Source organism: Primulina tabacum, chromosome 11 (assembly GCF_025594145.1).
Source record: "Primulina tabacum isolate GXHZ01 chromosome 11, ASM2559414v2, whole genome shotgun sequence".
Lineage (NCBI taxonomy): Eukaryota > Viridiplantae > Streptophyta > Magnoliopsida > Lamiales > Gesneriaceae > Primulina > Primulina tabacum.
This window is the reverse complement of record NC_134560.1, coordinates 9,005,899-9,031,563: the sequence shown is the minus strand read 5'-3', so window position 1 is coordinate 9,031,563 and position 25,665 is coordinate 9,005,899. Positions and strand designations below refer to the sequence as shown.

General features: G+C 37.4%; 1 protein-coding gene across 5 annotated transcripts in view; it reads left to right on the top strand.

Moving 5' to 3' along the window:
- LOC142517766 (DExH-box ATP-dependent RNA helicase DExH7, chloroplastic) overlaps positions 1-25,665 on the top strand; it is a 48,676-nt gene that overhangs the window by 3,408 nt on the left and 19,603 nt on the right. For 4 of the 5 annotated variants that reach the window (XM_075620201.1, XM_075620202.1, XM_075620200.1 and 1 more), the window contains exons 4-20: positions 10,337-10,390; positions 10,846-10,999; positions 11,095-11,531; positions 12,630-12,848; positions 13,939-14,050; positions 14,210-14,389; positions 14,593-14,672; positions 14,760-14,882; positions 14,993-15,079; positions 15,739-15,839; positions 17,473-17,530; positions 17,907-17,972; positions 19,394-19,476; positions 19,583-19,766; positions 20,035-20,181; positions 20,265-20,366; positions 20,455-20,607. In XM_075620201.1, coding sequence (XP_075476316.1) covers positions 10,337-10,390; positions 10,846-10,999; positions 11,095-11,531; positions 12,630-12,848; positions 13,939-14,050; positions 14,210-14,389; positions 14,593-14,672; positions 14,760-14,882; positions 14,993-15,079; positions 15,739-15,839; positions 17,473-17,530; positions 17,907-17,972; positions 19,394-19,476; positions 19,583-19,766; positions 20,035-20,181; positions 20,265-20,366; positions 20,455-20,607 — 2,340 coding nt within the window. The remainder of the gene's footprint in view (positions 1-10,336; positions 10,391-10,845; positions 11,000-11,094; positions 11,532-12,629; positions 12,849-13,938; positions 14,051-14,209; positions 14,390-14,592; positions 14,673-14,759; positions 14,883-14,992; positions 15,080-15,738; positions 15,840-17,472; positions 17,531-17,906; positions 17,973-19,393; positions 19,477-19,582; positions 19,767-20,034; positions 20,182-20,264; positions 20,367-20,454; positions 20,608-25,665) is intronic. The other variant, XM_075620203.1, reaches the window with a different exon arrangement.

Here is a 25,665-nt window from a genome sequence, read left to right as displayed (position 1 = left end):
CACTTAGCACGGCCTTTATCAAAGTTAGACGGCCTCCTCTCGATAGAAAAGCTTTTTTCCAAGTCGCTAATTTCTTTGACATCTTCGAGAGGACGGGTTCCCATAACTCCTTCTTAGCTGGATTACCTCCCAGCGGTAGCCCAAGATATTTAATAGGCCAGCTATCTTTTTTGCACCCAACACGTTCTGCCAACTCTTCCACTTCCTCTTCCAAGCAATTCAATCCAAGCACAACACTTTTGCCCAAATTTATTTTCAACCCAGAGTAGTTGCCGAACAGTTTTATAATGTTCATGATCGCCATCACATCGCTTTTTGATTTCGCAAAGAAAAGAATATCATCCGCAAACTGTAAATGCGTCATTTCAATTTTTTCTTTCCCTATTTCGAGTCCCCCGACCTCATGATCTGTCCTTGCCTTTTCCATCATTCTTCCCAACCCATCGACGACTAAGTTGAATAAGAACGGTGATAATGGATCCCCCTGTCTGAGACCTCTCTCCCCTTTTAGCTTACCTTGTGGCTTTCCGTTAATAAAGATTGAGAAAGATACATTAGAAACACATCCCTTGATCCACCTCCTCCATCTCTCACCGAATCCCTTTTTTTCCAACACGAAATTTAAAAATCGCCAGTCTACGTTGTCATACGCCTTTTCCAAATCAATTTTTAGTACCCATCCTTTTTTTTTCTTTCGTCGATATTCTTCCACAACTTCATTTGCAATAAGGCAACAGTCAAGTATTTGTCTTCCTTTAATAAAAGCACACTGATTCTCCGCAATGGTGTTAGACACGACTCTCTTCAACCTATTCATCAAGACCTTAGCCATAATTTTATATAGACTCGTAATCAAACTGATTGGCCTGAAGTCTTTAATAAGTCTCGCATCTTTTTTCTTTGGGATAAGGCATACGTAAGTCTCATTTGTAATTCCATCGACAATCCCATCTTCAAAAAATTCAGCAAACACCTTTAATAAATCCATCCTCACTGTATCCCAGTTTTTTTGAAAGAAAGCCATTGTGAATCCATCCGGTCCCGGAGCTTTTGTACCATCGCAATCAAACACTGCCTTTTTAATCCCTTCTTCCTCGAAAATTGATTCCAGCTCATCAGCATCTCCTCTCTGTAAAGGGCTCCAATCCAGCCCGTTAAGGCCTCTCTCCATGTCATCAAAACTCCCCCCTTCCCCGGCTGATTTCTTAAACATTTGCCCGTAAAATTTTAGGATCTCATGTATAATTTGTTTTTCCTCAGTAACCACAGTACCATTGTCCAATTCCACTTTGTCTATCAGGGCTCTGTTCCTCCTGTTAGTCAGTAACGAGTGAAAAAATTTTGAGTTGTGATCCCCCTCTTTGATCCATTTAATTTTTGCCTTTTGGCTTTGAATTTGGAAATTTGTAAATGACATATTTTCCAACTCGGTCCTTGCTTCCTTTCTTTCAATGTTTAGTGCTTCCGACCATCTTCCTTCTGCCTCAATCGCATCCAACTGCTTAATCTTGTTGCTTGGCTCTTGGATTCTGACACCCACATCACCAAACACTTCTCTATTCCATTTTGATGCCTCAGTTTTGATGACTTTCAGTTTTTGCATAAATTTGTATCCTTCCCACCCTTGAATTCCTCCCTTTGACCACCATGTCCTCACTAGCTCTTTGAATTTTCGATGTGATAACCAAGCATTCTCGAATCTGAAAGGAGCTGGACCCCACGTGAACTTGGCTGTATCAATCAGAATAGGGCTGTGGTCCGAAGTGATTCTTGGTAACACTGTTTGTCTGAAATTGGGGAATAAATTCGTCCACCCCCCCTGAGAATAGGAATCTGTCCAAGCGACAACAAATCGGTGTCGTTCTAAAATTTGACCATGTGAACTTGGCATTCAGCAGTGGTGGATCTATGAGCTGCAACTCTTCTATCAAAGCATCAAAACATGACATGCTTGTGGTTAAAGAAAGGCTATTCAGTTTTTCCCCCGCATTCCTCACAACATTAAAATCCCCTCCTAGACACCAATTATCCCCACAAATCGATTTCAGTCCAGCCAATTCGTCCCAGAATAGTTCTCTCACTCTCGGCCTAACCGGTCCGTAAATGGCTGTGAACCACCAAGTTATGTCTTCATTCCAGCTGATTTGAATTGAAACCGAGAATTCCTCAATCAAATTATTCTTGACTAATACCACTCTTGGATCCGACATCACAAGAATCCCCCCAGATCTTCCAACTGATGGCAGACAAACCCAATCGACAAATCTTGATTTCCAAACGCTAGCAACAAATTTTCTGTCCACCTTTTCGAGTTTTGTTTTCACAAGGACAACAATTTCTGGTTTTTCGTTACAAATTATTTTCCTAACCAATTGTCTCCTTCTCGCTCCCCCTCCACCTCTTATATTCCATGAGCAAATTTTCATGAGAACACAGTGGCACCCTTTGAAGTTGAGCCTCTCTCGTAATTTATACCACTATGTAATCTATAGATCTCTCTCTGTAAGGAACCAATTGACCGCTTGTGTCCTCTTCCACTTCCGTCTTCTGTTCCAATTTCAACCACCTTTCTTGTCTCACCAATCTTTTTATCTCCTACTTCCCCTGTCGGTGTATCTCTCACATTACCTAGCTTTTCATCAACCCTTTGTAACCCACACCCTACTAGACCACTAGACAAACCCAAGACTGAAAAAGAAGATGGCCAAATAGCATTTAAAGAGAAAGAATGATTTAGAATGGATGAATGAATACCATTAAGTACCTGTCCCACAGAAGATGTCGTATTTTCTTGTGTTCGTGAGCCTGAGGTATCGTTTGTTACTTTCAGAGGTGAGAACATTCCGGTCAGTGTTTCTATTTCTTCTTCAGCTGTCACGGAAGCTTCAGAGTTAAAATTGTAATAGTCACTACTATCAGAATCTGATGAATCAAACTCCTCTTCTAACAACTCATCTTGTGAATCTTCGAACTCGATCTCTTCTCCACCTTCCGCATCAGCAGCCCCTGTATTCATGCAAATCCCCTTGTCGTGTAATTTTATTGTCGACTTCCCCCATAAAGATTGGTCTCCGTGCCCCACATCATCATCTTTTTTGCCTCTTCTGCAGTAGGTTTTCCAAACCTTTTGACTTGATTTATTGTTCCTTTCGGAATTCATCCTGATATCTCGTCCATCTGTTCGATTGCTGCACATGGATTCAACAGAGGAAGTTTTGAATTCTGTTGCATCTTTTGGATCAATTTTTTTCAGTATCTTCACCGCCTTTTCACCAATTGATTGATTCGTTGTCTGTATCCTCGAATTTGAACTTTGTGGTTGGTAGTTCGCTGTGAAGGACCCCTGTTTCTCTTTCATATTTTTCTCCAGACTGCCTGCTCCAACTCCTGCTTTGCCATCTATCGTGCGTACTTCTTGTGGTGATATTACCCCCTGAACTTCGTTGTTTGTCACCTGCCTGTTATATAGTTCCTCCGTCGCTGATAGGGTCCTGTAAAGGTTGTTATTGCCCCACCCTGCCAAAATTTTCTTTCCATTGACTACGACCTGAGCGTATGTCTGCTTTTCATATGCCTCATAACCCTTAGGGTCAAAACTTTCGACCTTGATTCTTATCTCTGTTTTTCTCCCTTCAATCGGAATAACCATCTTTGTCTGAATAAAACCTCCCTCATTTCCTTTTACCTTAATTTTCGCTGCACCAAGCACTCGTAAGTGTAGAGTATCAGCACTGATGGCTAACAGACCCCCGCAATGATCGCCAATGATTTTGAACGAAGTCGGGGACCAAAGTTCCCAAGGTAGCCCCCAAATCGATATCCAGCTATTGCAGCAATTCTCTACCGTATCCATTGTATTAATATCTTGTGACCACCCTTCAAATTGTAAAGACACGCCGAAGTCAAAGAAGCCCCTTTTCAAATTGACGTAGAAAGCAGCTTCAGCCGCATTTGAAGGCCACCATAGAGCTTTGTTTGCTTGGAACGGATAGAGTTCAACTCTTCTGTTTGTAGCTTTCCCAAGAACTCCTTCTATAGACTCCCAAGCTGAGGTTACTCTGCCTCTGATGACAATTATTGATTCGTTCCATTTCTTGTTTGACCGCAACCCGGCACTGACTTCCGATGCATTGAACATTTTATCATCAATTTTTCTGCCCAAAAATCTCTCGTCCTGACTGTCTAAATTGTCCTTCATCTGGTTTGCTTTGTGTGCAACGGCCTGCTGTGTTTTCATCCTCTGGTATCCTCCTGTCATCAACTTGTCCATTGCTATTGAGATATTAATCCATCCCTCTGCATTGAACCCACTAGGCACAATGGTAGTCTGTTTTCTACCATGGTTGTTGAACTTGGATAGTTCTAGAAATCTTCCCCGCTTGTTAGTAAATTTCTGAATTATGATAACTGCATTTCTGCCTCTGAAACGATGGAAGTCCGATCCTGAATGGGTTGAGTCAATGTAGTCCTTAAACCGACGACTGATCCATCGTGCCTCCTCGCAATCGAAGTCCATCATATAGCAAGATTTTCTAGTTCTTTCGGACCACCATAAGGATCTACCATCATTCCCCAGCCTCAGAGTGAAGGTTTTAAATTCAATCTTGATCGTTTCGTCTCGACTTACTGACCTGGTCTTTATTGGTCCATACCAACGATGATTGTTGTTATTCTCTAGCATTGCAGTGTCGGATATTAAAGAAAAATCTTCCAAACCGAATGAAAACTTGGAAGACCTATATCGCCGAAGAAGCAGCAGAAGAGGTGCGTGAATCGAAGAAAATGGAAAAACCGAACAGGACTAGCCGACGACCGGCCGACGGAGCATTCCGAATTTTATAGATGGGCGGTGAAGAAATAGAGTCGACGGGATTTGGTTGAAGCAACGGTAGGAAAGAACCAAACCGTAGTCTCGGAAAAACCTGAAAAAATGGTACTGAGAGATTCGCCGACGGCCAGCGACCATCGCCGGAAGATGGTGAAGGGTGCGGGCAGCAGGATTCAGGGATTTATGATGAAGATGGAACAGTACTGGAACTCGGTTGAAATGAAAGGGAAATGGGGGGAGAGCATTTTCAAAAAATTCTCTCACTAGGGCTCTATCTTATTTTTTGTGATAAGCAAACAAATTTCACCAGAGTATTAAGTTTATTTTCTGCACGAAAGAGCTGAGGACTTTAATTAATTTATTTTTTTTCTTTCGAATAAATTGTCAAGATCTGTTTTACCTTTGGTAGCATCTATGGTGTTACCCATATCTAACTGCTTGCATTTGAGTCACGTATATATGCTTGGGTTTGTGTAAAACTGGAGACTTGCTTCTGTTTTTCTGCTAAAAATATTGCTCGATGTTCCAGTCATATTTAAACTTGTAGTTTGAGATGAGAACAACATGGGAGAAAGGAAACGTTTTATTGATTTTGTTTCAAAAAAAAAAAAAAAGAAGAGATCTACTGGAGAACTTATAGAGTCACTTATTCATCTACTTCCCTACATCTAGATAAAATAATATACTTTTTTTAATTATAAAAAAAGATATTTTAATAAATACTTAGTAGCTTTAATTTAATTACAATAAGGCCGCGTTTGGTTCGGATGATTAGCCGGGATAGATTATTTTATCCTACCTAATCAGCTGTTTGGTACGCGTGATTATTTAACCAAGTCAATCCCTCCTATGAATGATTAGGTTATATTAGGTAGGTTAAAATAATATCTCCTCACCCCCTAGGATTATTTATCCAACTCTTAATACCTCCTATTTTTCCAATTTTACCCTTCTCTTATATTCAAACTCACCACCACTTCCCGCCACCGACCGCCGCCGCCGCCGCCACGATCGCCGTCGGCCGAGCCCCGGCCGACCGCCGGCGCCGACTATTTCCGGCGCCGGTCGAAATTTCCGGCCAGCCGTTTCTGGCCGCCGCCTCCCGCTTGCCGTTTCCGGCCGCCGTCCGCCGCCGCCACTGTTGCCGTCGCCGTCGCCGCCGCCGCCGCGAAGGGGAAGGGCAATTTTGTCTTTTCACCAAAAAATTCAAAATTATCCTACACTTAAAAATCTTACCAAATATAATATTATTTTACACCATATATTACAATCCTACCACAATCATTTTCTTTATCATTTACATACTAATCATTAGTTTATCCTATCCTTCCAACCAAACGCAGCCTAAGTGGACTAATAATCCACCCACGACAAAATGCTAGACAAGACCCTAGTAGCCCTATTAATTATACACAAGCTCAATCTCTCAATAAATCTGAGATTGAGAAATTCTGAAAGTCTACATGAGATTCAATCCAAGTAGATATTTTGATCTTTTTCTAGCACTCTTTTCTCGTATCTTCAATGTTGTCAAAAATTCATCTATTTCTCTCTATCTACACAGACCAACATATGTCATGAACAATCACTTTCCAAAAAATTATGCCTCTTTTGCCAAGAAATTGTCCAAGATCTGTATCGAATAAATCTTGCGTTGATTTCGGCACTACCCAAACCAATCTCAATTCTTCTAAAACTCACCCTCGACCCACTTGTGAACGTACAATGAATCGACATATGATCCTAAGTCTTCCTGTCATTCCGACACAACACACACCAATTTGAGCATAGAGCACACGTGGACCATCTCTTTTGCATCATCTCCGAGGTCGGTAGCTTACTCAGAACCGCTGTCCACGAGAATACTTGAATCTTTGTTGGAACTGGAAGCTTTCCAAATAACATTGTAAAATGGAAAAGCGAGAAAGCTACTGCTCGAAAAGAAAGACTCAAACAAAGATTTGCCTGAAAGAGGCCTGATGGATTCCTACCCCACGCTCGGACATCATCTACCTCTTCAATCAACATGATTCTATCTAAATCTCCTAATAATGCACTCAACTCACACAATTCCTCATTTTTCAAAACCCTCCGAAAATGCAAGTCCCGTGATGGGGAAGTGGACACATTATCAAGTAAAACAAAATGAGATATATGCATATTATGAACCTAAGAAAGCTAACATAAAGACAAATAAAGATCCCGGAAGGAAGAATTCCCCCACCAAATAAGATAATATCATAATCATCTAAATACAAAGTTTAAATACAAAAGAACTTTATCCCATTCATTAGATAAAATTAGATATCTTCAACATTCTCCCTTAAGCTGAGTCATATATGTTGGACATGCCTAGCTTGGAACTCAAATCTTCAAAAATTGGTCGACGAAGGGCTTTAGTTAGAATGTCAGCAACTTGTAAATGAGTAGAGATGTAGTTGAGATCAATGATTCCTCTCTCGATCTTTTTATTAAATAAATGTCAATCCACTTCAATATGCTTCCAATTTTTGAAGATTTGAGTTCCAAGCTAGGCATGTCCAACATATATGACTCAGCTTGAGGGAGAATGTTGAAGATATCTAATTTTATTAAATAAATGTCAATCCACTTCAATATGCTTGGTCCGATCATGATGGACTATATTTTTTGATATGCTGATTGTTGCTTGATTGTCACACATCACTTTCATTCGGTTACTGTTTTCGAGACTCAATTCACTTATTAGTCGTGTAAACTGGGTTACTGTTTTCGAGACTCCATTAACTGAGTAGTCGTCTAAGACACATTCCTTCACTTATTCCATGGGCCAATGCTCGATATTCAGCTTCTGTGTGCTACTACTGGTTGCTTCTTGGTTTTCCAGGTTACAAGATTTCCCACGCAAATGTACAATAGCCTGATAAACAATGATTTTACCTTCTTCTGAGTGTTTGACGAGCAAGGTATGAGCAGCTTGGCACTAAGTGTAGTCATCTTCTTTCTTAACATTTGTGAATCAATTGAACCAGGCTCGTGGTGACTGGATTAGGCCATACATGGACTTCTTTAATCTGCATACTTTATTGGTTGTATACTCGGTGTCAAAACTAGGTGGGATTTCCAAATAGATTTTCTCTTCGAGATTCCCATTAAGGAATGCATTCTTGACATCAAGGTGGTATAAAGAGTTAAAGTTTTTAAAGAGTTGGCATGTTTCAGTTTTGTCTTTAATTAAGAAGACCCATGAGAGTCTCGTATGATCATCGACAACTGCAAGAACCATCGTGTGGTTGTGGTGTGAAAGTGTTGCGCGTGTGTTTTGAAAGTTGACAAACATCACATTTAACAAACTTGTAAATTTTATTCCTGAATAAAGATGGAAACACTTTTTCAAGATATAAAAATTCAGGTTCCTAGGCAATAATGCCATAACTAGACATCACTCGCTTTATTCAAACTAGAAGAAGAAGCTGACAATAACGAAATGATTGGGCCTTTGGTCAGGTGTGGTTGCGAGGAGTCAGCTTTGAGGAGATATAACCCTGCACTAAAATTAGCACTGTCAATCGTCCTCTCCGAGGCCAAATCCTGAAAAACACAAGCGTCAACAAGGAAGTTAGTTGAGCGGTTGAGGTCTTTATTTTTGCTAACTTATAGTAGGTGCCAATCCAAATCAGGTACAAAAAAGACTGAATTTAAACAGATATTGTTAGAGAGATGTGCTATTCTTGAACCAAAGACTTTGGAGCAAGAGCCATTCACGATTTTGACTGAATGAGACTCCTTGGACGGGTAGTAGGAATCCAGGAGCTTTAAAGTTTCCAGTCATGTGCTCTGAAGCACCGGAGTTAACTATCCAAGAAGAAGATAAAACGTGTTGTGAGAGTGATGCAAAAGTTGAATTACCTTTACGTGTTGCACTGGTAGCCCCGATAGTTGAAGGATTGTATACTGGAAGGGACTGACCAAAAAGTTTTTGAAGCATTTCTAGTCGTTCTTTGCTGAAGAGTGGCGATTCCGGTGCGCCAGATTCTCTTGTAATATTCTTCGCCTGTCTGTCACGTGAAGGCTTCAAATTTGCAGGTTTATTGTGAATCTTCCAGCACGTTTTCTAGGAGTGATTGGGCCTCTTACACCTTTTGCACCAAAGACAGCCCTGTTAGGTGGTAAATCACGTTGCCTAGATGGTATATTGCGCTGCCTAGAGTCGAGATTAGGGGAATCATCACCATGCGGAAAGGATGCCCTTTGGGAGGCAAGGGTCGAGGCCTCCAAGACGAGGAAGAAGGCGATCCAAACATTAATTTACGTCGACTTTCCTCATGTCGAACTGCAGAGAGAATCTCGAAGATTGGGCATGGGCTTTGTAGACAAGACACGGCCCCTAACTTCATTTAGCTGATTGTTTAGGCCCAAAAAAATTTAATAACTCTTTTCTTCTCCACAACGGCCTTGTAGCAGGCCTCATCATCTGGACACTTCCAATCGTGGGCCTCAAATAAATCCAATTGTTGCCAGTAACAGGTTAGGGATAACAGGTTAGGGATGTGAAATGCTCCATGACATGTCCATTGCTTTGATTAAGGTTGTAAAGGAGACTTTCAGCTTCGAACAACTCCGATGTATTTTCTTTGCAAGATTATGTGTCACGCACAACATCTCAAATATTTCTTGTCGTGGGATAAGTAAGAAATTCTCACCAATCTCAGTTGTCATTGAACTAATTAGCCAAGACATCACCATATTGTTCGTAGATTGCCATACTTTGAAGCCTGGGTCGTCTTTTTTGGGGCAGTCAGCCGCTCCGGAGAGGAAATCGTCTTTCCCTTTGCCGCAGATAAGCATCATTACAGACTAGGACCATTGGAGGTAATTGTGCCCATTCAATTTGTGGTTTGAAATGGGAATAACAATGTTGTCGGAAAGGCTGATGGGTGACATTGGCACCATAGGAGAGGTGACCTCTGTTGAGGCAGAGGAGCTGTCCGATGATGCCATGCCGTATTTAACCATGGATCACCACCGTCTCTGATACTATGTAGTTTGAGATGAGAACAACGTGGGAGAAAGGAAAATGTTTTATTGATTATGTTACAAAAAAACAGGAAGAATCTACGGGATAACTTATAGTCACTTATTCTTCTACTTCCCTAAGTCTGGATAAGATAACTTCCTAATCATCTATTTTAATACAAAGTTTACATACAAAAGAACTCTATCCCATTCATTAAATAAGATTTGATATCTTCAACAAAACTGTATGAGATAGTTGCCTTCAGCAACTTTATCTCTAAAATATCTTTTAATCTGCAATAAACCTTTTGCTGCCAAATAATGTGGAAAATAATATGTCAATCTGTTAGTATTTTATCAGAAAATAAGGATTTTCTCATCTTCTTTCTTGTTAAAAGAATTGGGTTTTCAATTTTCATCTAGTCTCATTATGCCGAGATATTAACTGACTAGAAAATTTGATGTTATTCTTTCTACCATAGGGAAGATTTATGACAAAATTTCTGTTTGCAGGATGATTATGATTCTTGGGAAACTGATCTAGTGGATGATGGCTTGTCAAAGAAGGTACTTCCATCATTGTATTGCAAATTATTGTGATCACACTAACTACTAACCATAATTATCTTGTTAGCTGTTTGATGACAAACATACTTAAGCGATACACCTATTTTTTATGCAATTAAGCTTGGTAGAAATTGATTGCAAATATGTATGTATTATAGTGCTGCTTGTCTTATCTCGAGTTTTCAAATTTTGTACATGCTGTTTTGTCACATATAATCATTATATTTTTGGTGTGATCAAGGTGAATCGGATCTTCACCAAACTATATTTTTGGTTGGATGCTTAGTTGATCTTCTCTTTAAAAGTCTATAGCTATTTTGATGTTCTTAATTAAGGCATGGTTGAACCTTATGACGTTGTAACCTGGTATTCATATTTCTTCGGTTCTGATGTTCATCACCAACTGCAAAATAAGTTTCATTTTTTAGCATTTTTTTGTTATGTGCAATTGGTAGGACCTGGAGCCAAAGAGAAACTTCGAGTCTATTGCTGATGAATATAATGCTGCCAGGATGGAAGCAATAAATGCCAAAGCAAGAGGAGATAAAAAAAGCCAGGAAGGAGCAGGCCTAGTTATTCGAAAACTCAAGCAGGAAATGTTGGCCTCAGGTAACCAAAATTTTGTTGTGTACGGCTTACATTTCTCATTTATTGATCTATTCTGAGTGCATGATTTTGAAAACTTGATGTAAATTTCTATTCAGGGTTATCAGTTGATGTGTTGGAATCTGGATTTGAAAGTTCTTACCATCTTACGCCTGTGGATGCACTTTCTGATTTTGTTCCCTCAGACAGCTATCACGATGCTGCTGTTCCTGAATGTGATATGAAAGCAGACTCACCCTCTACAGACTCACCCTCTACCATGTTTGTAGCTGAAGTTGATCATAAGGGAGTTGTTAACTCTGGCTCACAGGATTACCCAACCAACAATGTTTCCTTGGGTATGGGTATTCCAACACTAGATGAAGCTGCATCAGAAAGGGAATCAGGTGATGTAGAGCTGGGTAATTTCTTTCTGGAAGAAGATGCATGTGAGGAGGTTTTGCCTACTGAAGTTTTGAAACTACAAAAGAAAGAAAAATTAAAAGAGCTTTGTAGCGGAAAGAACTTGGAGAAAATGGAAGGAATCTGGAAGAAGGTAATCTGTCATCTATGGAGGTAGTCATCATAATAATTGTTGAGTACTTTGAATTTGAAATTAAAATTTATAGTGCTTTCATCCTTCTAATAATTCATATTTCCTATCTGAAATAGGCTTATGACTGTTTCTTATTCATTTTTTCGAATCATAATACATATAAATAATGCCGATTTTTTTTTTTTTTTTTGATAGAAACTTACTTATATTAATTTGAAATAGTTTTTCAGTTACATGAAGTGGACTAGTGGTCCACTAATAGGAAATTATAAAACTCAAAATTAGCAATACACATAAGTCCAATCCCTTAAAAGATCTAGTGTTGATAAACTCTGAAAATCTTTATTAATTCCAATCCAGCTGACTATCTTGAATTTGATCTTCTCCCAACACTCTTCTGCACTGTCTTCCACATCTTCAAAGATTCTTCTATTTCTTTCTAGCCAGATGCCCCAGCATATGCCATGGATCACCACCCTCCAAAAAACTCTTCCTCTTTTACCAACCCATTGTCCGAGATCCGTATTGAACAAATCAGCGGTTGTCTTCGGTACGACCCAAACGAATTTCAGCTCATTCAACGCCCTTGACCACAATTCAATTGCAAGCTTACAGTGAATCAGCAAATGATCCTGCGTTTCCATCTCATTACGACACAACACACACCAATTGGGAGAAAGAGCACAGTTAGGCCATCGCTTTTGCATCAACTCTGATGTAGGTAACTTACCAAGAATTGCCGTCCAAGAAAAAATTTTAATCTTTGAAGGAATCGGTGTCTTCCAAATGATTTTGTTAAATTCGAAGTTTTGGACACCATTATTCGCGGAGAAGAATGAATGGAAAAACGACTTGACTGTGAACTTCCCCGACGGATCCCCCTCCCACACTCTAAAATCATCTACCCCTTCGACAAGCCTAACCATTTCTAAGATACCTAACAACGATGACAAGTGAACAACCTCCTCCTCTCCTTCGCCCTCTCACTGTCATTTCCATCTCTTCTCTCACTAATTAGTTTATCTCTGATTTTGGTGTTGTATTTTTTTGGTAATATGACAGTTTTTTAATCCCTCATTGCACGACTTTTAACTCTAGGGCGATCTACCAAAGATTCCAAAGGCTGTTCTTCACCAACTTTGTCAAAGATCTGAATGGGAAGCACCAAAATATGAAAAAATTCTTGGTGAAGGACATAAGTCTGGTTACTCTGTCAGTATATTGCGGAAAGCTAGTGGCAGGGGTAAGAGCAGGAAAGCTGGAGGGCTAACAACTATCCAGCTTCCAAATCAGGATGAAACTTTTAATACACCTGAGGTAAATCCTGATTTTTTCTATCCAAATAGTAAAATGCATCTGATCTTAATGTAAGGCTCAGTACACAAGGAACTGATCTGTTCTTGTGGTGTGCTAGTGTGTGCATTTTTCCATAAACCTAAGACATCGTGCCTGAGAATTGATCCCTATATCAATATGATAAAATATCACATAACAGCCCAATTTAGATTGGTCAAACGGTCATGGAGACAACACTAGGGGATCAAATTCACTGCAAGCTCCAGTTGGGACTGTGTGGTTTGGTTTCTTTTTCATTCAGATATCTGCAATCTGATATTAGTTAACATGCTGCATAACGCTTCTTGACTAGAACCTAGTTTATAATGCCTTCTGTTGTTATATTAATGAAAGAAACCTGCATATATGCATGCAGTAGTGTTCTAACAGAAGCTTAGAACGAGATTATGAGTTGATTAGGGATATAAATTTGAAGGGAGTCAATTGTTTTTTATGTATCTTTTAAAGTATTAATGTGAAATCACGGATCACCGCTTCACATTGAAGAAGATGATTTTTCTGTATCTCTGTCTCTTGCTACCAACTTAATATCTGGATAATCCCTTTGGTTTTCTTCAAAACCCGAGAAATCTATGGCCACTTCAATTGTAGTGGTTATAACCAGGTTTTTCTACTTCCTCATTTTGGTAACCAAAGATGATATGCAAAATGAAAATTTTCTCCTGAATTCTATCTCATGTCTTCTCATATATGCACAGGAATTGAGAAAATACCATAACACTTACCAACTTCTGTTATGAAGATGAGCCTTAGAAATATGGGAAGAAGCAGAAGACTTGGCTTATTTTCTTAAAAAATGTTGATCAATTTAACGAGGGCTCACAAGGGTCTTTCTGTTACTAATTTACTTCAGGAGTGGATCATCTGGATCTCCAAATTTGATTCAGAAGTATCCCAAGCCCTTGATATCTTACTTGTTTTTGTTGGAATGGTCAATTTGGAAACTTCATGTGATAGTTTGATTTTTTTTATATGTTTACCGTTGGACATCTGAATATGTTTCGCCTACTTAATTAATTTGAAAGGATCATATTAACTGTTTTCTCTATAGGATGCACAAAACAGAGTCGCAGCTTATGCACTCCATTATCTATTTCCAGATCTGCCTGTTCACTTAGCACTTTCAGAGCCATATGCTTCATTTGTACTGAGACTGAAAGAAGGTGATTACCTTGCATCTGATTTTTGCTTTGAGTTGACAAATGACAACAATGAATATGTCTTGGTTAAAACTTATGCCTCGTTCAGAGTAATCCTTCTGTCACCTTTTTCAAGGACTATCTTTGATGATTTTTTGAAATCATCCACCTTAAAATTTTCAGGAGAAATGTGGGGAAAAGAAAACTACAGCCAGGAACATCGAAGGGCTGGGTTTGTGGATGCATTGTTGAGTAATGAAAAAGTCACTTCCATCATTAAGGCTGATGGTGCAAATAGTGCTCTTCACGAGAAGATTCAAATGCCACGTATTGTTGAAGCTACTACTGGCGCTGATCGTAATGGTCATGATATGTCAATCAACATTTTTTTCGTTTACATTAAACATTAAGTTGTGTGTTTGAAGAGGAAGGCTGATCAAAGTCAGTTTAGACAGTAAAATTATTCTAAATGTAGTTAATTTAGACAGTATGTGCAAGCATTTTTTTTTTCAGCTCTTGAAATCCTTTGTTGATGCTTTCCCCATTCTCATGTTTTTCACATACAGGCATGAACAGGAACATGCTTGCTGTAAGCTTGCATCTTAAGAAGGAACAACAGCGTAAGCAGGAAATAATAAAGTACAAGGTTAGTGTCTCGCTATCCAGAAAATTTGTGATGAGTAGGAGTTGCATCTTGTCTTCGCTGTTGATGTGCCAATGTTCTTCTGAGTAGGAGTTGTTGAAATCAAGGTTGAGCCTCCCTATTGCTGAGTTAAGAGGTGATATTTTGCATTCACTTGAAGAAAATAATGTTGTGGTTATTTCTGGGGAGACAGGCTGTGGAAAAACAACTCAGGTTTGAGATTCATTGAAATTATCCCTCTAATTTAACTCTTTCAGTAAGTTTATGCTTTAGTCATTGCATGTTTTTACTCAGGGCTGTTGTATATTGTGTCGGTTATGTAGGTTCCACAGTACATATTGGATGATATGATTGAAGCAGAACGTGGGGGTTTCTGTAATGTAATATGCACTCAGCCCCGGAGGATTGCGGTTAGTGATATAACTCAGTTGCTAATTTGGGCATAAAATTATTCCATAGTGTTTTCGATTCATGTGAAGAACCATAATTCGATTAGGCCTTGGTATGTGTATAACTATGTTGCATGGATATGGGTACAGGTATCGTATCGAATACGGTATGGATACGGCGATAAGGAAAATTTTAAAAATATACGACACGATACGGCTAGGATACGACAATTATTAAAAAATATATAAATAATATATATATATATATATAAATTTAGTAATAAAAATTGTAGATATATACGAATTTATATGAATATATTGTAGAAATATATATACATATTTATGTAAATATATATAATGTACAACTTTGGAGCGGTGGTTTAAAAAGAAAATGTAAAAAAAAAAAAAATTCCAATTTTTTCTCGAAATGTATCCAAAAACTTGTATCCACCGTGTCCATGACGTATCCTAGCCGTGTCCATGGCGTATCCGACTGGGCAAACATACAAAAAGTCAACAACTCCGATTTTGCCGTCCGTATCCGATACTTAGAAAAAAAATTTTTAGGAGTGTCCGTGATACATAGGTGTATAGCATCGGCAGTTGTACAAATATATTGCTTTCCAAGTTTGTCATTGAGAGAATTGAAAATGTTGGACTGAAGATACTCTGGTTTTCAGGCTATTTCTGTTGCTGAAAGAGTTGCTGATGAGCGTTGTGAATCTTCTCCAGGATCGAATGATTGTTTGGTTGGGTATCAGGTTCGTCTTGATAGTGCAAGGTTTGTTGTTGTCCTTTTCTGAAGTACACTTTCCATAATTATATGGCTTCCTGTTAAATGAAGTGGAATACCCTTGGCAACACATATTGTAATACTCTGAATGTGAGGCTCACATCCTAATTCTTCCGCTTATTTTTCAACCTTTTGGATTTGCTAAATGTTGTCATCATTTTCAGTAAGCTAATTTTTTTTGGCGATTTTCCTCGGACATTCTTAGGGTAGTATGTCATGAATTTTATCATTTTCTTTGCATTTAAATCATCAGATACACTGGAATCTCCTTGGTGATTTTGCAAACACTGTGGCAAACTTTTGTTTTGTTTTTGACTGGGCTTGACTGATCATACATCACTGAGATTACCGGCAGTTTTTTGTCTTTTGCAATTTATTTTTAATATGCTTGTTTGAATATTTACATAGAGGCGGTTGGTATATGACCAATGAGCAACAAATGGATGGGGTTTGATGGTTGCCAAAATGATACCATGATCTATACAAAAGAAACGATATAGAATTGAAGGCAAATCTATTTAAATTTACAAATAACCGATCAACTGAACCTCATAAATACTGTATGCTTGTCTTATGCACTGGGTGAGAGAGCTGGTTTTATTGATTGGGAAGTGCTTTTGATTTGGGTTCTTCTATAAGTTTAGTTGGAAAGATTTTTGCTTTGTACAAGAGTGCGATAAAAATTCGAATAGTGTATACTAGTCGTCTAGCATGTTTTAGCATGTTTTAATAAAGATTTATTCATGTTGAGCTGAAATGGATAATCTGGATAATAAAAGTTAAAATACTGTCTGAATTATAAAATTAAATTTGTTTGTGATTGTAGTTTGGTGGAATATGCTAGATCATATCTTATCGGGTGGTGAAGTCCCATCACTTTTCTGATGTTCGCCATTGATAGTTTTGATGAGCATGTGATATGTTTGTGTTGGCAAGAGATGATGTGACCATGTTCATCAGAAAATGTATTTACTGAAAGCATTATTGCTTGTATACCTGACATGGTTGTTTCTGGTTTATGGATGTATAAGCTTGTAGATATTCTAGATTTACCAAACCAAAAGTATTTATAGGAAATATCATGTGATGGAAAGAATGAATATTACCTAAAACACTTCTTTTCTAGTTGTTTACTTTTTTTCTTTCCTTTTTGTCTGTGTTTTTTATTTTTTCTCTGCCCAAGAGTTCCGTTGAGGGTTTTGGCAGGTGAAAAATAACTATATGGCATTTGCTAATTCAGCACTCATTAATGGTTGTACTCACATGAAGGTTTTGGACTGGCAAGTGTCACATGCACATGAACACATGATAACATTGCCAGTCCTCAGTTGCTACATAATTAAAATTTAATTCCAATGGATATGTATTTTGCTTAAATTTTACTTTTGTTCCAACCGTGGGTGTGTATTCTAGAGCTTTTCACGATGTTGGCACGGAACCGATTATGTAATGTCGTGAAATTTTTGTTCATTTGGTGATGTACAATTTAAATAAAAAAATTACCACTTATCTCACCAAAAAACCCATTTAATTATGGTCAGATGCAATTGTACATGTGCATTATCTGTTTCAGCTTCTGGATTACCTTTTCTTTTTCTTACAATTAGTTTTGCTGCTTTAGGACTGAGCAAACGAGGCTTCTGTTATGTACAACTGGCATTCTTCTCAGGATTTTATCGGTACGTCCAGTGTATTAATTAGACAATACTGTACATTTGTATAAATTCAGTTATTTTCAGATGTAATTAGATACCTTAAGGCTACGTTTGGATTGTTGGATTTTATTTTGTGGAAGGATTTGATTTATGAAATGATTTTTAAAATGCATCCATGAAATAAAAATGCTCAAGGAAGACCCTACACGAACGTGCGAGCTGCCCATCAATTCATTAATGAAAGCAAGTTCTGGTCAAAAACCTTGAAACCATTGTTGCTAATCCATCAATCTAAATGCATCCTAAAAAAATTTAATTTAAGCAACGAAAAAATGTCATCTCAAATTACATGAACGTTCAGTTTTTTTCATCTCTTACATATTTTGAGTTGAATTCTCAGGGAAATAAAGACTTGTCTGGTGTTAGTCATGTAATTGTTGATGAAGTACACGAGCGATCTCTTTTGGTGAGTACAAAATTGTTTGGTCTTGTTTGTCTTGGGGATTCTATGTCAATAATTATTAGCAGAATATGCGTGCTCATATAATTTGTCAATTTGAATAATAATTTTTGCAAGCACCGGATGTCAATACGGTAGAAAATAGCATGATGTATTTACTAAATGGTAGCAATTATGTATTGCTTATCTTTTTCCTTCATCGTACTAACTTCAGAAATTGATGCTTTATAACATGTATGGCTAAGTTTGGTTTTGTTTTCAAAACCATTTTCCCATTTTTTAAAAACAAAAACAAAACCATTTTCATTTTCTTTTCTAAAAATGCATTGTTGCATGATCGATTTGATCGATATTTTTTTATTCAAATTTCATCTATTCCAAAAAAGATTCTATTATTATATTATTTTACAATACTATGCCAGTTACAATTTTAATTATCTACATTCAAAACTTCATCTATTCCAAAAAAATTCTATTATTATATTATTTTACAATACTATGCCAGTTACAATTTATGTTATGAAAAATTAATTACAAGACAGAAAATAATACATTTTGATTTGCTACAATAATTATTTCCCTCTAAAAATATCCAAAACCCAAAACGAACATTCATATCATTACCCAATCCACCATCTGAAAACTCATTTTCTCAGAACAACCAGCACACCGGAAATAAAACCAAACTTACCTGTAAGTTTTAAAGATTGTCATGCTTTGCCTGTGTAAAATTTAATATGCTTGATTAACAACATGTGGTCATATGGGTCCACATGTGCTTAGAAATATAAAATTGTGCCTGTTATTCCTTTACACTGCTATTTAGAATTTTTGTCAAATGAGGAACCATGAAACCAATCTATTTCTAAGTGAAAGGAACAGTCAGAGATTAAATTAATTCTTTGAAACTCCCATGTCATCTTGGTGTGTGAGCAAGTATTGGGTATTTTCTCCCACCCTACTTTCTGTTAATTTTTATTACTACAATATGAAGTCTTAAAAATATTTGATCACCTTTCTTGTCTTGCCATAAAATTCATTTAAGAATGCTAGATGTAAGTGTCATAATATTCAATTAAGATTGCTAAATTCTTAAAATTTATATTTTTAGATTAGCATACTCACAAAACATTTAAGATTTGCTATGTAGAGGTGCAATAATTGCCCGTGTCGAATAGAGTAATCGGACCATGACGCATGGACTGTTGTACAGTTTAAAATATTTGAGTTGCACCGTTACCACCAGCTATAGCTTTTGGTAAAGTGGCAAGCACTCGATCCTACATGTCCTCTTAAAAAATAAAGTCATTACGCGGTGCAACAATTATTAATTTGTATTCATCATTATCATTGGGAACATGAAAGTGTTCTGAGAAGATTTTGATTTCCATGTGAACTATATTTTGCAAATTCTTTTGCTGTAACAGGGGGATTTTCTGCTTATTATTTTGAAGAATCTGATTGAGAAGCGACGTGCTAGCAGCAAATCGAACTTGAAAGTTATTCTTATGTATGCTGGTAGCATTTGCAATTTACATTTTCTATGGTGAATGTGAGGTGTTTTGGTCTGTGTTTTTATGATATACTTAATTTATCTTTCTTTTTTTCTGTGTTAGGTCTGCAACTGTTGATTCACACATGTTTTCCCACTATTTTGGTGATTGCCCAGTAATTACCGTGCAAGGGCGAACTCATCCTGTGTCGACCCTGTTTCTTGAAGATATACATGAAAACTTGAACTACCATCTTGCTTCAGATTCTCCGGCCTCTATAAACTATGGAATATCTGCAAAAGGCAAGGTACAATTTTGATTGGGTTATTATTGAAAACTAACATTAGGAGACAAGCAATCTCAAACACTGGATAGAAGAAATTGGTAATCGTAATTCATAATCTACAAATATGAGTTTTATGCATTTTTGTTATATCAGAAATTAACACCTAGAGCTAAGGAACCAGCTAATTTACCAATAAATTTGATACTTGTGTCTTAACCACCTGTGGTTACATTTCATGTGCATTGTCTAATTTTAGCTTATTGGTTCAACTGTTATTGCATTATTGCAGAATGCTCCTGTTGGCAACAAAAGAGGGAAGAAAAACCTTGTCTTATCTGGATGGGGTGATGAGTCCTTACTTTCTGAAGAATCTGTCAATCCGTATTATATTCGAAGTAATTATCTAAATTACAATGAAAAAACTTGCCAGAATTTGGTATGTTTCTCCTTGTCAAGGTCAAATATTTAACATTTTTTAATTAATTTTTATGCATTACCTGTTCACAATCATGTTTTCAGAGAAATTTGAACGAAGATGTTATTGATTATGATCTTCTTGAGGATCTTGTCTGCCACATTGACAAAACTTACGCAGAGGGGGCCATACTAGTCTTTTTGCCGGTAGGGCCATTGATGTGTAATTTACTTTGGTGGCATGCTTATTGTTTTATTTAAACGTAAGTTGATATAATATTTTATAATATGATAGGGAGTTGCAGAAATAAATATGTTACTTGAAAAACTTGCTGCTTCTCGCCAATTTGGGGGAAATTCATCCGAATGGCTTCTTCCTTTACATTCATCTATAGCACATGAGGATCAGAAGAAAGTATTTCAGAAACCTCCTGATAACCTTCGCAAGGTAAATCTTTCCGCTGTTATTTTTTTTAGCTTTCCTTGTGTTGTGAGTTTTATTTCTGTTACATATACTGATTATGTGACTTTACTTTTGAAACTTTTACAATCTTTATCTTTCGTTTTCCTTCATTTTGATAATCTTAAAAAATGAAAAATATGTGTAAGATTGGTCTGCCTTCTTGTGTTGTGATAATTGTTCGAGACGTGGCGTTTTAGACTTCTTGTCTGTACTTGTGCTTTTTTATTTGAAAATATCCCTGTTGTCGATAGGGATGGCGTGGGTCGGATTTTGTCGGGTTCGGGTAAATTTAATTGGGCACCTGACATATCGTGTTGGGGAAAAAAATGCCCGACTAACTATATCCATTAAATGATTTGGGGTACCCCATAAACACATTCTTGTTTTTTAGGACAAAATCTTAAACCATTCTTTTTATGCACAACAAATGATTATTGAAAATCTTGGGATAATATTTACGGCCCTTTGTGAAAACAGCATATACGGTTCCGAAGCAGCACACAACAATAATAGTCTTATTGGGAGTAATACTTGTCGCCAAATCCATTCATATCATTCTTTATAAAACAAGAGGTTTAGTTAAACATTCAAAACACTAGCCCACTGCATCAGTCAAGTAGATATATCTATTTGGTAGAATAAATACAGAAACAAAGTCAAGAATCAAGATATGAATTATGACATAAAGCCCTGTCAACAACTGACCTTTCAACGTCTATTTTCTTTGAATTTATTCAAATATTTCCAATGCCTTTTGAAGTAGAAGCATGATATTTTTGGTCTTGAGTGCGACATCTTTATATAATAACATGAAAATAAAGTATAAAACTAGACACCGAGATTTACGTGGGAAACTCCTAAAAATTATCAGGTAAAACCATGGGCAAAATTAAAATAATTTCACTATAATATTTTATGGTGTACAATCACTCACTGTGTATTCAAATAGTACACACATTATCTTAATACATGATAACAAATACCTCACAAATATTATAGAACTAAGTATTCAAATGCTATGAGATGAAAGAAAAGATCTGAGAATGGGATGAAGAATGAAGTGAATTTATGCACCTATTTATAGGTGGTCTTCTTCGTATGAACACAAGAAATTTTTGTACAATTTCATCTTCTGAATTCACGATGCCAATTCCGTTTTTTCTGTTGCAAAATATGACCCGACTTTTTCCTCAAACATAATGCATACCTATCATTCATTATTATTTTGCTAACATTTCTCCCACTTGAAGATTTGATTTAGAATCAAACATATCTCCACACATCTTTTCTATCTTGTTATTCTCCGCTGCTTACATTTCTGCTAGACCACTTGAGAATCTACATCATTCAAACTTATCTGTGTTCACTGGCTTGGTCAGAAAACCAGTTACATTGTCCGTTGTATGAATTTTCTGCATATTCACACTTCCTTCCTCTACTACTTCTCGCACAAAGTGAAATTGAACTCCAATGTTTTTAGCCCTAGAATGAAAAGCTGGATTTCATGCGATGTCCAAGACACTCTGACTGTCACAAAACAAAGGAACCTTCTCTTGTTTGTGTCCGATGTGCTCCAATAACATTTTAATCTATGTTGCATCCTTGCAAGTTTGAGTAGTTGTTCTATCGTAGATAATGCCATAACTATTTGCAGTTTGAAACCTAGCTTATTGCTCCCTCTGCATTTGTAAACACATAATTAGTAGTAAATTTTCTCTTACCAGGATCACTTGCATAATCTGAATCGACATATCGCCTGAGTGAAAAATCTGATCTTCCATCATATAAAGCACCATTTGTGGTACCCTTAATATATCTAAGGATCGTCTTAACAGTACTCCAATGCTCTCGTCCAGGATTCGCCATATACTGACTAACTACTCTCACTGCTTGAGCAATGTCCGGTCTTGTACAAATCATGGCGAACACCAAACTTCTCACTGTTGATGGATATGGTACTCGAGACATCTTCATCCTCTGTGCTTTACTGTTATGACATATTTCGGAGGATTACTTGAAACTAACAGGAAGAGGGGTTGAGATTGGCTTACTATCTTGCATATTGAAGCGTTGCAAAACTTTCTTCAAATAATTGTTATGGGAAAGCCAAATTGTAGCGCCCTTACACGAGCCACTACAAAACTTACTAATAAACATGCAACATTAAACTTAATAACAACAATTAAACATCGGAAACTAAATACTTAATCATCTTACAACCCAAACGAAAACAGAACAGTAACAGCAGTCTTAAACATTAATACAACCATATCGAAAAACATAATTCTGAATGAGAAAATGATAAACCACATAAAACCTCCAATATATCACCACCGAAAACCCAACTGCTCTAGCCACTGCCCTGGCCGTCCGAACCGTCCAACCTAAGACTGTCCCGTGGAATAGGGTGTCCAAGATGAAAACAAGGACGTGAGCGACAATCGCCCAATACGAGAATGTACGAGTATACAAACTGATATGATGCATGCGAAATGCAATATGCTCGGATATCAAGGATCAAGTCAAGAATCTCATGCTCAGTCCAGAGGCGTCTGAGTGTGTAATCTCTGATCTGTCTTAGGCATGTTTTGGCTCTCACACTCATCATCAAGACGCGAACCTACAATGTCCAGGTCAACAGAGCCCGCGGGTCCCATCGGACACTGTAGCTCTCGATGCCCCATCGTCCACAGTACAAAATAGGGCTGAGCGGCCCCAACAAACGAGATATATATCAAAAGACATGATATGTCATGCATAATATGCCAAAGCAGTAAAACATGTATCATGCAACAGATAAATATGCAGCATATAAGTGTGTATACTACGCTTGGATATCTCAGTCAGTACATCACGTACCTCACTAAAACAATCTGACAGAAAGCTCTGAACCTAGACAATACCAACATAATGAAATCACTATTAAAGCAGATCCTGAATTACCAAACATGCTACAAAGTTCTCCCTAATGATCCTTAAATCATTATTTAAGGTTTTAGGATTATACCTGCATCTGTCGTCAGCCCGTTGATGATGTCTCGATCTCAGCTCACCGACCCCTCATCGAGTCGACACTAGCTTCGAAACTTACCAACACCAAAATGCCCTAGAAACTGGCTAGAAAACCCAAGGTATAATGCTAGAACTCTCTCTGAAGAATGCGGTGTAGGAAACAAAAAAAATCAACTTCCATTTATAGGCTGCATCCGGACTAGTTCAGAAAATATGAATCAATCTTATCTGCCACATGTCAGAATCTCATTTGTCTAGTTAGATTTTCTCGGGATAATGTAATCTGAAGTAGATCTGGTTGTCCATTTTAAATTCCGTAGATCCCAACAGCTTGATCCCGAATTATCAGTTCCTTAATAATACTTAATTAACAACTATTTAGTTATTTTTTAGTTTGTACTTCATTCAAAATAAGGATTCGGGTCATTACATAAATTTTTCTATTACTCTTGTCTCGGTAAACTTCTATCCCTAGAATCTTGATTGTCAGTCCCAAGTCCTTCATATAAAATTCCCTAGCCAACTGTGCCTTCAATTCTTGGACCCGATCTTTTGTAGGGGCCTGTTACCAACATGTTTTCCACATATAACAGCAAAATGATATAATCATCATCAGATCTCTTGAAATATGTACTAGGGTCTGCACTAAGTCTGTTGTATCCAAGACTCATGATATAGGAATCAAATCTCTTGTACCAACAGTTCGGCGTCTGTTTGAGACCGTACAAAGATTTGTTCAACCTGCAAACCAAGTTCTCTTTGCCTTTTTCCGCAAAACCTTCTTGCTGGAGCATATAGATTTCTTCTTCAAGATCTCCATGAAGAAATGTCGTTTTCACATCTAGTTGTTCTAGATGTAGGTCAAACACCGTACATAATGCAACCACTATACCGACTGTTGTAAGTTGAGCCGCAGGAGAAAATATCTTACTGAAGTCAATGTCTTCTTTCTGAGCATATTTTTTTACCCCCAATCTAGCACGATACTGCACAACATGGTTATTGCCATCACGCTTGATCTTGTTGACCCATCTGTTACCAATGAACTTTCCTCTCTTGTGGTAGTGTAACAAGATCACAAGTTTTATTCATGCCTAATGCCTCCAACTCTTTTTGCATTGCTGTCATCCACAAGGATACATATGAGCTTTGAGTAGTCTGATGAAAACTGGCTCACCATCTTCAGATAATAAACAATATGCAATATTGCTTTCAGTGACACAGTCTGAAAGCCAACTCGGTGATCTTATCTCTCGAGTTGATTGCCTCATTTTGGAAACCTCAGGCTCAACATATTCTTGTTCCTCGTGCTCCGGTAATGCTTCACTAGAAATTTGATCTTCGCATGTCTTCTTTTCCACCTGAATTATTGTAGTTTCTGAATTCATTGTGTCTTTTTCTCCTTTTACTTTATCTTTCTCCAAGATAACATATCCGCTGATGACAAGCTTGTGGACAGTAGGATCAGACCCACAGTTCTCAACATGGCTATTGTTCTGCCCAACAAAGTTATGTTCATCCGCTCTACCAATCCATTCTGTTGAGGTGCGTAAGCCGTCGTGAACTATCTTTTGATGCCCTCATGTTGACAAAATACATTAAATTCATCACTTGTATATTTACCTCTATTGTCAGTCTTCAAACACTTGGTTTTCTTTTCAGAATCAAGTTCAACTCGTGCTTTTAAATTTTTGAAGATCTAGAAAATATCTGATTTCTTATTGATTAGATATACCCAATATCTGCTAGAGAAATCATCAAGGAACGAGACAAAGTATCTCACTCCTCCTAGGGACACAACCGGTGCTTGCCAAACATCCGAATGAATCGGCTCCAATATGCTTTTGCTTTTGGCAGCAGAAATGTTAAACTTTAATCAGAGTTGTCAAACTTGTATCTTTAGTTTTCACATCATAAAATTGCTCACATTGACCTTTGTTGTCTCGTACTTGTCTGTCATTATATCTACAACAATTTAGTAGACTGAATAAAATAATTCTGCTTTAATAAAAAATCTTAAAAAAACTTTTC